At 43.9% G+C, this 13,077-nt stretch overlaps 1 protein-coding gene across 3 annotated transcripts; it reads left to right on the top strand.

Moving 5' to 3' along the window:
• The first annotated feature begins 298 nt into the window (after positions 1-298).
• On the top strand, positions 299-12,445 carry MRPL45 (mitochondrial ribosomal protein L45). Of its 3 annotated transcripts, XM_040497326.1 has the most exons (8): positions 311-511; positions 1,401-1,578; positions 2,404-2,521; positions 5,687-5,785; positions 9,139-9,187; positions 10,814-10,963; positions 11,409-11,582; positions 11,765-12,445. In XM_040497326.1, exons 1-8 carry the CDS (start codon positions 446-448, stop codon positions 11,849-11,851), a joined length of 921 nt encoding a protein of 306 aa, XP_040353260.1. In that variant the 5' UTR covers positions 311-445; the 3' UTR covers positions 11,852-12,445. The 3 variants fall into 3 exon arrangements, with proteins under 3 accessions (XP_040353262.1, XP_040353261.1, XP_040353260.1); XM_040497328.1 differs by lacking the exon at positions 11,409-11,582 and having other exon boundaries at positions 299-511; XM_040497327.1 differs by lacking the exon at positions 5,687-5,785 and having other exon boundaries at positions 307-511.
• The last annotated feature ends 632 nt before the right edge of the window (positions 12,446-13,077 follow it).

Here is a 13,077-nt window from a genome sequence, read left to right on the forward strand (position 1 = left end):
TTGAGGTCAGATCCAGATCCAGAAACTATTCATTTTTGGTCTTTTCGTGATCAGAGAAAAACACTTGTCTCCGAAGGGCAACACCTTTTTTAGGGGATGGAAACAAGGTGCAGCAACGTCCCAATCTTGCAAGAACGCGGCAACTCCTTGAGCCCAGAACACCTCGAGCGCAGGCGCAGCTCCCGCTCCGGCGCTCTCTGGCGCGTGACAGCCGTGCGTTCCACCCTACCCCCAACGCCTCTTAGTGCGCACGCGCGCAGTCTGTACTCTCCCCCTGCCCTCCTCCCCTCAACGCGCACGTGCGCGTTCGCGCCGCTCACACTTCGGCTGAGGGCGCGCGCCCTGGAAAATTCCACACCCAAGCTAGCTCCACCCTTTGCGCCCTTTCTTCAGCCCCCGGCTCTTCACTCCTAGTCCCCATCCCAGCGGCCTTTGCGGGAACAAAATGGCAGCCCCCACGCTGCGGGGTTTGTGTTGTTTATCCAGAGCTTTAGGATGGTGGTCTCGGCAGGTGGGTAGGGACTGGATGAGTAGGACTCCTGGGGCCGGATGAGGCCCACAGAGTCGAGGGGGATACTCGCTTTGCACTTGTCGTTGGTGGGCTTGGGCGATACCAGTCACACCTAGCTACGAAAGAGTTGGAGGTAGACGCGACCCAACGACTAAGCTAAGTGGCGGGGTGGGGCGAGCCCGGGTTAGGCCACGAAGACGGGCAAGTTCTCGGAGATGAACTTTCTCCAGTTCTGCGTCTGTTTGGCGTGGGGGGTATTAAAGGGTAAAGAAGTAATGATTTGGAAGTTGGGCTCGCTACCCCCTTGGTTCTTATAAATACCTTACGTTGAACAGCAGCTGAGAAGGAGGGAGTCTCCCGTTGTCCGTCTGACTGAACAAACCTCACGGTCATAGAGAAAAGAGATCTGGCCTCTAAAGAGGTTACTGATCATTTGGGAGCCAGAATGACAGAACAAAGTTTACAGTTAGCCTCCCAGTGGAATGAGCAGTATGTTATCTGAGTAAATATAAAGGAGATGCCAAGAACAGGACTTTTCTTAGGCTTTAATAATAGCATTCCTCTCATTTCAGTGTTGGGTTGATGTTTAAGTTTCCTATGGGATTGAAGGTTCTTTGAGAGCAGAAGTCTTGCTTTAATCAACCCTGCATCCCTGGGACTTGGCATAGTCGTGTGCTAGGGGAAAGCCTTTAGTAAATGTTGAGTGCTAATAAAGGTTGCTGACAGGCTTCTTGTTAAGACACCCATAAGTGGTCCCTGCCCTGGTATGTGGCTTTATAATTGTTTCTGAGTCATTCTTTGAATATGTCCTTTCTATCTTTGCTTAGAGTTTGTTCAAGATAGATTTCTTTCCAGGTTACCTTCATCCTAACTTTTTCCTGTCTTGCAGCCAGTCCTGGTGACTCAGTCCACAGTTGTAGTTCCAGTGAGAACTAAAAAACGTTTCACACCACCTACTTATGAACCCAAATACAAATCAGAAAAGGAGTTTATAGAACATGCCCGGAAAGCGGGACTGGTCATTCCTCCGGAGCGTTTGGAGCGTCCTCTGCACCTGGCCTGTACAGGTGAGGCCTGGTCTTTCTGAGACCTTGACCAAATCTCCTGTCAGAGATATTCTGGAAAGTGGAATGATTTGGACTGTGATTCATTGTATTTAACTGACTACAAAATCAGTTCAGCCCTGATAAGGATTTACTTTATGTACACCATATTTCATGAGGTCATCTTTGATCTTGTTTTCACACTGTTCCTAGAAGTCAAGGGTGAAATTGCTCTATTTTGTACAAGAAGAAATTGAGGCTCTGAGAGCCTTAAATTATCTTATTTTTTCTTTTAATTTTGGGGTTTTTTTTAATGTTTTTATTTATTTTTGAGAGTCAGAGACAGACCGAGCGTGAGTTGGGAAGGGGCAGAGAGAGAGGGAGACACAGAATCCGAAGCAGGCTCCAGGCTCTGAGCTGTCAGCACAGAGCCCGACGTGGGGCTCGAACCCATGAACTGTGAGATCATGACCTAAGCTGAAGTTGCATGCTTAACCGACTGAGCCACTCAGGTGCCCCAGTTTGTTTATTTTGAAAGAGAGAGCGAGAGCGCGCGCAAGCAGGGGAGGAGCAGAGGGAGAGAGAGAATCCCAAGCAGGCTCCTCGTAGTCAGTGTGGAGCCTTATGTGGGACTTGAACCCACAAACTGAGATCATGACCTGAGCCGAAACCAAGAGTTAGAGGCTTAACTGACTGAGCCACCCAGGTGCCTCTTACTCTGTTTTTTCTAATGTAACATAGTTCCCTCTACACGGAAGTCTACTTTATGTCCATGATACTTCTCAATTTTATATGACCTCAAGATGACTTTTTAAGCTTTTGATGCCTTGTTTTCTTCTTTCATTACAGCTGGTATCTTTGACGCCTATGTTCCTCCAGAGGGTGATGCTCGCTTGTCCTCTCTCTCGAAGGAAGGACTGGCACAGAGAAGTGAGCGGTTGAAGAAGAAGGTGACCTCCCAATTGTCGTAGGTGTCAGAGACAACTGGGAATCGATATTAGAATACAAATTTCTTGTTGCTGCTTTATTCCAGCGAGGCCATTGTAGGTTAACTGGGTTGGACATAACTCCCTTGATGACTTGACAGTGTATTTTTTTCTGTAATAGAATTTAGTTAATGTTGAAGAATATGGGCATTTTGATTTCTTAGCATCTCAACCTTTATTGGTATTTTTTGTCACATCAGTTAGGGAGTGACTTAGAAGTTTGTAGAACACTTTTTTGATCACATATTTTAAATTTTAAAGTAATAATAAAAGCATCTTTCTTTGAGAAGTACCTTAGAGTTGGAACTACAGAGAGTAAAAAGTCAAAAAGGGTCAAGAAGACAGACCTGGCCTATGGAGGTAGCTAGGTCTTAACTAAGGAGCAGAAGCCAAAACCTTCTTAGTCTTTCTTTTAATTGAAAGGATGGAAACGTTTATATTTGTCACTCCAAAGTTCTTTAGGGTCATTTATAAATTTCTGTGCACAGGCTTATTGAGTCATTGTTAATACTTCATGTGGCCATAATTTACTTCTCTAAATTCACATCTTATCACACCACCTTTCTGTTAAAACTCTTTTATGTTTCCTTATTACCTGTAATAAAATCCAGACTTCTTCAGTGGTATTCAAGGCTTTTTGTAAATCTGGTTCTTGCTTAACCTTTCTACTGTCATCTTACTCCATTTTTCTCATCCTAAACTTCACCGTTTCCAAACTAATTGCCAGTTCCTTGACGGTACTGTGCTATGACTGTGTTTTTGCACATTCTTTCCTTTACCTGAAAAATGCCTTTTTCCTCCTTTACTTGATAACTCCAACTCATTTCTCAAAAATGAGTAGAGCATCGTGTCTGCTTTTCGTCTTTCCCAGACTCTTTTTGGAGCTGCCTTTACTGTAACTGTAACTATACACTTCTAGTAATTGTACTGCGATGGTTTCCTCTCATGTATTTCTCTCTGGGACTGTGCTCTCTTTTGTGGTAAGGTCCATGATGATGATGGACAAAACACATGTGATTTTATCATTGAGTTATCATTTAAGGGAGGAAAACAGCCATTAAATACTGATTACACACAGTTAAATAATTATAGGTGTGGTGAAGTAGGGGTGTTACAGGATCATATGACAGGGAAAGATAACTTGGTTTAGGAGCTCAGGGAAAGCTTCCCGCAGGAAATGACATTTAAAGGTGGCGCCTAAAGAATTGCTTGCAGTTAGCTGGGTAGAGGGGTGTGGTAAGGAAGAGCATCCTAGGGAGACAGAACAGCACAAGCAAGGCTCTCAGGTGAAAACAGTGTGAAGTGGGTGTTGGATTTTGTCAAATGCTTATTCTGTCTGTTGAGATGATCATGTGATATATGCTTCTTTAGTCTGTTGACATATTGTGTTACGTTAATGGATGTTTTAATGTTAAGCCAACCTTGCATTCCAGGGATAAATTTCAGTTGGTTATGGTGTCTCTCATCCTTTAGTATGTTCAACACTTTGATTAGATCCGAATTCTCTGTTTACATTATTATAACTATGAGAATATTGTTGACTGCTGAGTCATGCAGTACATTATCATGACTTTTCCTGCCTAATATTTCTTTTCTGGAGTTAAGTGTGAGTGTTTTTTTGTTTTCTGTTTGTTTTTCTTCATTTGCTTACACAACCTCGCATTGTGCAAATTTCTTCTCAATACGTTGAAAACATTAAGTATTTATCAGTTTCATCTTCAAGAAGAAATCCCTCCAGGAGTTTTCTTACCTGCTTTCAGTCTGGACTGGTTGCTTTATTATGATTATTATGATTATTATGATTAAATGTTTTCATTTTATTTTGGGGAGAGCGTGAGGGGGTGGGGGACAAAGGATGGATCCAAAGTGGCTTCTGTGCTGACAGCAGAGACCCTGATGCAAGACTTCCAACTCATGAACTGTGAGATCATGACCTGAGCCTATGTCAGATGCTCAACCAACTAAGCCACTGGTTGCTCCTGGACCAGTTGCTCTATAGGCCCACTGTACATCTTGGGATCTACTTTTCTCATCATCTTGATAACTCCTTTTGTCTTGCCCTTGTGTTGTGTTCCCTGTTTCCTGGATCTTATGTGTGTCTTTCATAGTTTATTCTGTTATGTTGGTGGAGCACATTCCCCATCAGCTTCCTGAGAAAGAGGGCATGGTAAATAAATGAGATCTTTCAAGTCTAAGAAAAACTCTTTTAATTTTTTTTTTTAATGTTTATTTATTTTTGAGAGAGAGAGAGAGAGACAGAGTGTGAGCAGGGGAGTAGCAGAGAGAGAGGGAGACACAGAATCTGAATCAGGTTCCAGGCTCTGAGCTATCAGCACAGAGCCCAATGTGGGGTTTGAACCCATGAACCGTGAGATCATGACCTGAACCGAAGTCAGATGCTTAACCAACTGAGTCACCCAGGTGCCCTAGGAAAAGCTCTTTTGCTTACTCTCCTATTTCATTTATAATTTGCCCAGGTAAAGAATTCTGAGCTCAATAATTTCCTCAGTTAAAAGCACTGCTTCATTGTCTTTCTAATTTCTAATGTTGATGTTATTCTGATTCTTGAGTCTTTGTGTGAAACCTGTGTTTTCTTCCTTAGTGTTTATAGGATGTTTTCTTTGATGCCAGAATTCTGAAATTTCACTTTGAGAAGACTTGGTCTTTCTTTAGCATGATTAAGTGTGAGTTAGAAGGTTGAATTTATAGGGCTTGGCACATTCAGAATTTTTGAATAAGTGAACAGACATTAATGGAGGTTAATGTAAGCTTTGAGTTATGGATATTGTATGCAGTCTTTAGAGATGATTCTTGGGGTGCCTGGCTGGCTCAGTTGGTAGAGCATGCAGTTTTTGATCTCAGGGTCGTGAGTTCAAGCCCCAGTTGGGCGTAGAGCTTACTTAAAAAAAAAAAAAAATAGGCAGCTGGGTGGCTCAGTTGGTTAAGCATCCAACTCTTGATTTCAGCTCAGGTCACGATCTCACGACTCATAAGATCAAGGCCCACATCAGGCTCTGCACTGAAAGCGTGGAGCCTGCTTGGGATTCTCTCTCTCTCTCTGCCCCTCCCACTCTTGCTCACTCTCTCTTTCCCTCAAAATAAATAAATAAGCATTAAAGAAAGAATTCTTATACTTAATTTTACAGAGTCCGGAAGATAAGAGAACATGATCCTAATTTCAAAATAAAGGACTTCCCTGAAAAAGCTAAGGATATTTTTATTGAAGCTCACCTTTGTCTAAACAAGTAAGTGAACTCGTATTTTATACCTGTTATGTTTTTAGCAGTTATTCTAGGCACAGATTTTTTTTTTTCCTTTGGTTAAGAGTTCTAGAGTGACCCGGGTATCTGAGTGACTCAGTCAGCTGATTTTGGGCTAGGTCATGATCTCATGGTCAAGGGATCAAGCTCCGCATTGGACTCTGTGCTGAGTGTGGAGCCTGGTTAAGATTCTCTCTCCCTTTGTCCCTCTCTCCTGCTCGTGTATGTGTGCTCTCTCTTAAAAAAAAAAAAATATATATAGATTGATTGATTGAAGAGTTCTAGAGTGACGTACATAGGTCTAGGTGTGTGTTCGAGCCAGCCAGTTTTTAATGTTAATTTCTTATCTTAGGAATTCTTATACAGGTATCATAAATTCTGTCTTCACATCTGAGCATAATGTGGGCTTATGACTTTATTAGCTGCTCCCACCGCCCCCATACACGTACCCAGCCAGCCCTAGACAGAGAGAAGCTTTAGTTGGTGAATATTTTTGTAGTCTCCCTTTGCTGCAGGTGCAGGATTCTTAAGGGTCCTAGCTTTGTGCAGGGATCTCAGTTCCAACTTCCTGTTCTTTGAGGGTTCAAGGATTTAGGAAGAGTCTGTTCCTAGCCATCAGATCCTGTTTCTTTCTTTTTTTTTTTTTTAATTTTTTTTTTTTTAACGTTTATTTACATTTGAGACAGAGAGAGACAGAGCATGAATGAGGGAGGGTCAGAGAGAGAGAGGGAGACACAGAATCTGAAACAGGCCCCAGGCTCTGAGCTGTCAGCACAGAACCCGACGCGACGCTCGAACTCACGAACCATGAGATCATGACCTGAGCCGAAGTCAGATGCTTAACCGACTGAGCCACCCAGGTGCCCCTGTTTCTTTCTTTTTTTAAGTTTTTTTTAACGTTTATCTTATTTTGAGAGAGAGTGAGAATGAGTGGGTGAGGGGCAGAGAAAAAGAAAGAGAGAATCCTAAGCAGGCTCTGTACTCTGCACTCATGAACTGTGAGATAATGACCTGAGCAGAAACCAAGAGTCGGATGCTTAACTGACTGAGCCACCCAGGTGCCCATCAGATCCTATTTCTAGATCCCTTTAATCATCCCATATGCTATCATGGTGTCAAGTTATATTCCTTCCATTCTGGTTTTAGTTCTCTTTCCTTTTGGCATCTAGTGACTTACCTTTCTTGTGAAGTAGGCTGGAGAGTTTAAAAATGTATGGATGTTTGTGTGTATTCTATTCTGTCCCAACATTTCTAGATGTTTATAGTGGGAGTAGTTTTATATGAGCTCAGTCCATTGTGTTGTTAGAAACAGATGTCTTCCTCTTATTTTTCAGTGTAAGTTTTATCGTAAATGGTAAGTGAACTCTTAGACAAGGGAATTTATTTCCACTGAAGATTTTTAGGTCAGGATAGTGAGGAGGAAGAGTTCATTGAGAGGTGCCCGGCCTGGTGGTCATGGTAGCTGTCACCACAACTCAGGTTAGTCCAGTCTAGTCTAGTCTAGAGCTACAGTGGGGGAAAAGACTTGAAATCTTTTCTTTTGTTAGGAGTAGAGGTGGAGGCAAAAGCACATGGATAAAACTAATCCCATTCTAGCATTAGGGACAAGATTTAAAAAAAATTTTTTTTTTTAATGTTTATTTTTGAGACAGAGACAGAGCATGAGTGGGGGAAGGGCATAGAGAGAGGGAGCCACAGAATCCAAAGCAGGCTCCAGGCTCTAGGCTGTCAGCACAGACCCTGACATGGGGCTCAAACCCACAAACCATGAGATCAAGACCTGAAGTTGGACACTCCACCAACTGAGCCACCCAGGTGCCCCAGGGACAAGATTTTTTAAAGGAACAAAGACTTAAACTTCCCAGGAGGTATTAAACTGTGGGGAAAAGTCATGAATGTGGATCTGAAAGACATTAATCCATGCATGACCTTAGGTTTACTTGAAGCCTGTCTGTTAGGAACCTCCTAAAATTCTGTATGTACAGGAGCTGGGGTTTGCTGTCTGTTTTCTTACTATTGCTGCCTACTGCATAGAATCAGCATAACAAGTCACTGTGGTTGCAGCAAAGGTGGTAGGGGAGTGGAAGGAAAGGACCAGAAAAGACCGATGCTTATCTTTTGGTTAGGTTCACAGATAAGAGTGTAAGAGATGAGGTATCTGATTGGCTTAGTCGGAGGAGCATGTGACTCTTGATCTCAGGGTTGTGAGTTTGAGCCCCACATTGGGTGTAGACATTAATTTTTTTTATAAAAAACATTTTTAATGTTTTACGTTTGTATTAGAGAGAGCGCACATGTGTGGGGGGGGAGGGGCAGAGAGAGTTGAAGACAGACTCTGAAGCAGGTTTCAGGCTCTGAGCCATTAGTACAGAGCCCCATGAGGGTCTCAAACTCATGAACGGTGAAATCATGACCTGAGCTAAAGTTGGACGCTTAACTGACTGAGCCACCCAGGTGCCCCTAATTTGTTTAAATGTTTATTTATTTTTGAGAGAGAGAGAGAGAGAGAATGCACGCGAGTGGGGGGAGGAGCAGAGAGAGAGAGATACAGAATCAGAAGCAGGCTCCAGGCTCCGAGCTGTCAGCATAGAGCCCAATGCAGGGCTTGAACTCACAAACTGCAAGATCATGATCTGAGCCGAAGTTGGACACTTAACTGAGCCACCCAGGTACCCCGAGATTACTTTAAAAAAGGAAAAAAAAAAAAGAATAGTGAAACTTGCAAGGCCAGTCCATTTGGTATTGATGATGTGTTTGAGGTAAGAGAAGATGAGAGGAGCTTTTGATTTTTTTTATGATGGATCTGTGAGGGTCTCTTGCCCATCTTAAGGATGTATAGTAATTTCTGAGAAATTTGTTTCTGCTCCTGAGATTCAAACATAACTTCAACTTGCAATTAGATCTCAGGGTATTCTATTTTTTAATTTTTTTTTTTTAATGTTTATTTTTGAGAGAGAGAGACAGAGCATGAGCAGGGGAGGGGCAGAGAGAGAGGGAGACATAGAATCTGAAGCAGGCTCCAGGCTCTGAGTTGTCAGCACAGAGCCTGATGTGGGGCTTGAACTCACGAACTGCAAGATCATGACCTGAGCTGAAGTCAAACAGTTAACCAACTTGAGCCACCCAGGCACCCCCCCAGGATAGTTTTTTTTTTTTTTTTTTTTTTTAAATCATGTTCATCTTTGTGTGCCCAGGTAACTTAGCACGTTACGTGGCTTACAGTATGTATGCAGAGAATGTTTGTAAAAAGGAATTGTTTTCCATTTTGAGGGCTATTTTCAGCTTTTGTACAGTGTCATAAAGCAAGAGCCAATGATCTGTATCTCTTTCTTTTTTAGCTCAGACCATGACCGGCTTCATACCTTGGTAACTGAAAACTGTTTCCCGGTAGGTTCTCAACCTCTTTAGAACTGTGGGAGTTCTGAATGGATAGATTCTAGACATTACCTTTGGGTTCTTAAGAAGGGCCGATTTTGAAAGTACTGGAAGTTTAAGGCAAATGCTGAGGTTCCATTGTTTTTTGACTGAATGGTACTGACTTGACATGGACTTTGGTAAGGGCCAGGCAGATGAGGTAGGAGGAAGTCCCTCAGCAAGCAGTACTGAAACCTCAGGGTATGGATGCTCAGGTCAGGGTGTGGACCACGTTAGGCAGCCCTACACACGCCTGCAGTGTAATAAAGGATTTAGCATTTACGAGGCTTACATTTTGTGTTAGCCAGGGTGCTAAGGTACTTTGGGAGACTTCCCAATATTGGGACTTTGTGGTTCAAGAATAAGAACAATAAGAACTTCAGTTTCAATCAACTTAGCCTCATCTTCCTGTGGTCAAGTATAACTAATCTGGTCTTAGCAGTTTAGCCTTTATTCCCTATAAAATTCTATTCTTCACTGATACAAGGCAAGGGGCGGAATAAAACAACATACATGCAGTCAACAGAAACATGTACAAGAACTAGCAGATTATAAAAGTGTAAGGGAGGGGCCCCTGGAGTTGGTAGAACATGTGACTCTGGATCTCAGGGTCGTTAAGTTCGAGCCCCATGTTGGGTATAGAGATTACATAGAAATAAAATCTTTGGGGGGGCGCCTGTGTGGCTCAGTGGATTGAGTGGTCTACTTTGGCTCAGGTCATGATCTCATGGCTTGTGAGTTTGATCCCCGCATCAGGCTCACTGCTATCAGCATGGAGCGCATTTTGGACCCTCTGTCCCTCTCTCTCTTTCTGCCCTTCCCCGACTCGTGCTCTCTCTCAAAACAAAATAAATGAGTAAAATAAAATCTTTGGGGCGCTTTGGTGGCTCAGTCAGTTGAGCATCCGACTCTTGATTTTATCTCACCCATGATTCTAGGGTTATGGGATTGAGCCCTGAGTTGGGCCCTGCGCTGAGTGTGGACCCTGCTTGAGATTCTCTGGTTCTCTCTCTCTGTCCCTCTGCACCTCTCCCCAGCTCACAGTCTCTCTCTAAAAAAAAAAGTTTTTTTAAGGAAAAAAATTTTAAGTGTAAGGGAGGGGTAATGGGGTATTTTAACTGGCAGTTTGGAGTATGTTTTTCATTGATTTGGAGAAGGTTCCTTGAGGAGGTAGGTGGGTCTTGATTTGTTGATTTAGATGAAAAGAGTGGTTTCGAGGTGGACTTGAGCAATAAATTAATCAAAACTTGGAACGGTGGGATGTCTGGGTGGCTCCGTCGGTTAGGCCTCTGACTCTTGATTTCAGCTCAGGTCATCTCACGGTCGTGGGATTGAACCTGGAGTTGGGCTCTGTGCTGAGTGTGGAGCCTGTGTGGGCCCCTCTCTCTCCTCTCTCTCTCTCTGCCCCCCCCAAATAAATATTTTTTAAAAAAAACTTGGAAAGGTGAGAAAAAATAGGCACAAGAAAGCATTTGGTGGGAAATGTTAGGTGATGCCTGTAGTATCTCTGGAAGTGAGAATAGGTGTGTAATTCCAGAAGCACCAGCTTTCCTAAAGGAAAGTAAAACCCCGGTTGAATTTTTTCTCCTCTGCCCTCAGGACATGGTCTGGGACATCAAATATAAGACCGTCCGTTGGAGCTTCGTAGAATCTTTAGAACCGCCTCAGGTGGTTCAGGTTCGCTGTTCAAGTCTGATGAACCAGGGCAACATATATGGCCAGGTCACCGTCCGCATGCACACCCGGCAGGTAGAGGCACCAGTCTGCTTTCCTCCCAACTTTTCTTCATTCTCAGGTTGGGTATCTACCTCTGGAGTCCTGGGTACAGTTTCCCAGGACTGTGGGCTCTAAGGAAAGGTTCACCATGGTCTTCCTTGCTCTGTCAGGGTGCCCTTCCCACTGTGGATGTTAGCTCTGCTAAGACAGGTGTGAGGATACTCTCCCCCACCCTTCTTGATCCTCCCTCTCCCACCTTCCTATACCCTGTCCCCAGTCAAAAACCCTCCAAGAGTAAACTGTCAGTAGTTGATCACTTAGTCTGAATTAAGAATTCCAAGGTAATTTTTTCTACCCATTAAAATTTTTTGTTATTGTTGTTTCAGAATGGTTGTGTGGCATAGAAAAGGAAAAAAAAAAAAAAAAAAAAGCAAACCAACTGAGTACTAATAGGCCAGATTTGCTTTCATCTTTGCAGACTCTGGCCATCTATGACCGGTTTGGCCGGTTGATGTATGGACAGGAAGGTGTGCCCAGGGATGTCCTGGAGTATGTTGTGTTTGAAAAGCATCTGGTAAATCCCTATGGGAGCTGGAGAATGCATGGCAAGGTCATCCCCCCATGGGCACCCCCTAAGCAGCCCATCCTTAAGGTAAGTCGTGATTTGAGAGTGCTGTGCAATCTTAAGCCACTCCTCTTGGGCTCCTCCTAGTGGAGAAACGGGGTGATGCAGCACCAGGGAAGGGGAATCCTCCATAGAGGAGGTGGGGGTGAATCTCTCCTCCGTAAGTCATGGGCCTGGAAGGTAGATAACTCAGCTTCCTGCTCTTTCAGACGGTGATGATCCCTGGGCCCCAGCTGAAACCTGGAGAAGACTATGAGGAGCCACAAGGAGAGGCCCATAAGCTTCAGCAACCCTGATGGCAAAAATGACTCCTGGGGTGAAACATGGCTGATGAGATGGCCAGAAGCTATGGAGTCTGGGAACTGTGAAGTCAGTCATCTTTTCATCATGCTGTAGAAAGACCTACCTTTGTCCTCTCCTGTCCTGCTTGGGTGTTTTCAGCTGTCTCCTTGGCAACCACGGCTGATGGCTGGGCCCAGGTGGGTGGCTGATATGCACAGCCACGAACCCACTTCTCCCTTTTTAAACTGTGTTTCTAGCTGCTGAGTCTCAACGAAAGTACGTTTGGATACCTGTTTTTCCTGCAGCAGAGACTGGCAGAATTTTCTTTTTAATTACAAGGCAGGGATCAGAGTTTGAAATAAAACACTGTCAGGGTGTTGGACAAACTGTGGCGGGTTCTGTACCTCTCCCAGGGTTTACGCTGGAAGTAGACCAGCTTTCAGATGGCACAAATGGAAGGTAGGCTGAACTGAGCGATGTGACTTCCGGGAGATCCAGGTTTGGGACACATAATTAGCGTTCATTGAAGAGGGTCTTTTCTCATATACTGACTCACGTAGTCATCATTTGTACTTCGTAGAAGAATGTAAATCCAAAGAAATCCTTTATCTTTCAGCCTTTCGATCATGTTCTTAATTATCGGCCGCATCCTGGTGCGATCCCAGGAAGCATGGTAGGAGGCAGGGGCCATGGAGGAGTTGATCCATGTGAGAATTCCATCTGTAAGACTTCCCTGATTTCTAGCCCCCTTTGGAGATGGTGACCATGCTTTTCAGCCCCCATCGGTAAAGTGAACGTACTAGAATATGAACCTGTTGAGAGTGAAGCAGTCCAGCTCCTGCTTGTTCCTGGGCTCTAGCTGGGCTGTCCGGAGGAGGTTGTGGGGCTTCACCTGCTTGTGTGTCTGGGTCATCTGCGGTACGACCAGGGAAACCACTGTACCAGCAACAAGCTTGGTTTTTACTATTTATCAGCCCACTGGGGGCCCCCCTTAAAAAATAGGACCTTAATTCTCATACTTTGTATTTTTCAAGCCTAGAGTTTTCTTTTAACAAGTCTGTCCCTTAGGGTCAGGATTAATCTGTTCTGATCTTATCCTGAGAGCAGAATCCAAAGAAACCAGAATCATTTTCTAGTAACTGATGTAACTCCTCTACATCTAGTAACTGATGTAACCTAACTCCTCAGTCTCTCTACAACTACCGTCTCAGCAAGGCAGACAACAGACCAGTCCTCACTG

The sequence above is a fragment of the Herpailurus yagouaroundi genome, unplaced genomic scaffold (assembly GCF_014898765.1).
Source record: "Herpailurus yagouaroundi ecotype Mexico unplaced genomic scaffold, PumYag 189, whole genome shotgun sequence".
In the NCBI taxonomy this organism is placed as follows: Eukaryota; Metazoa; Chordata; class Mammalia; order Carnivora; family Felidae; genus Herpailurus; species Herpailurus yagouaroundi.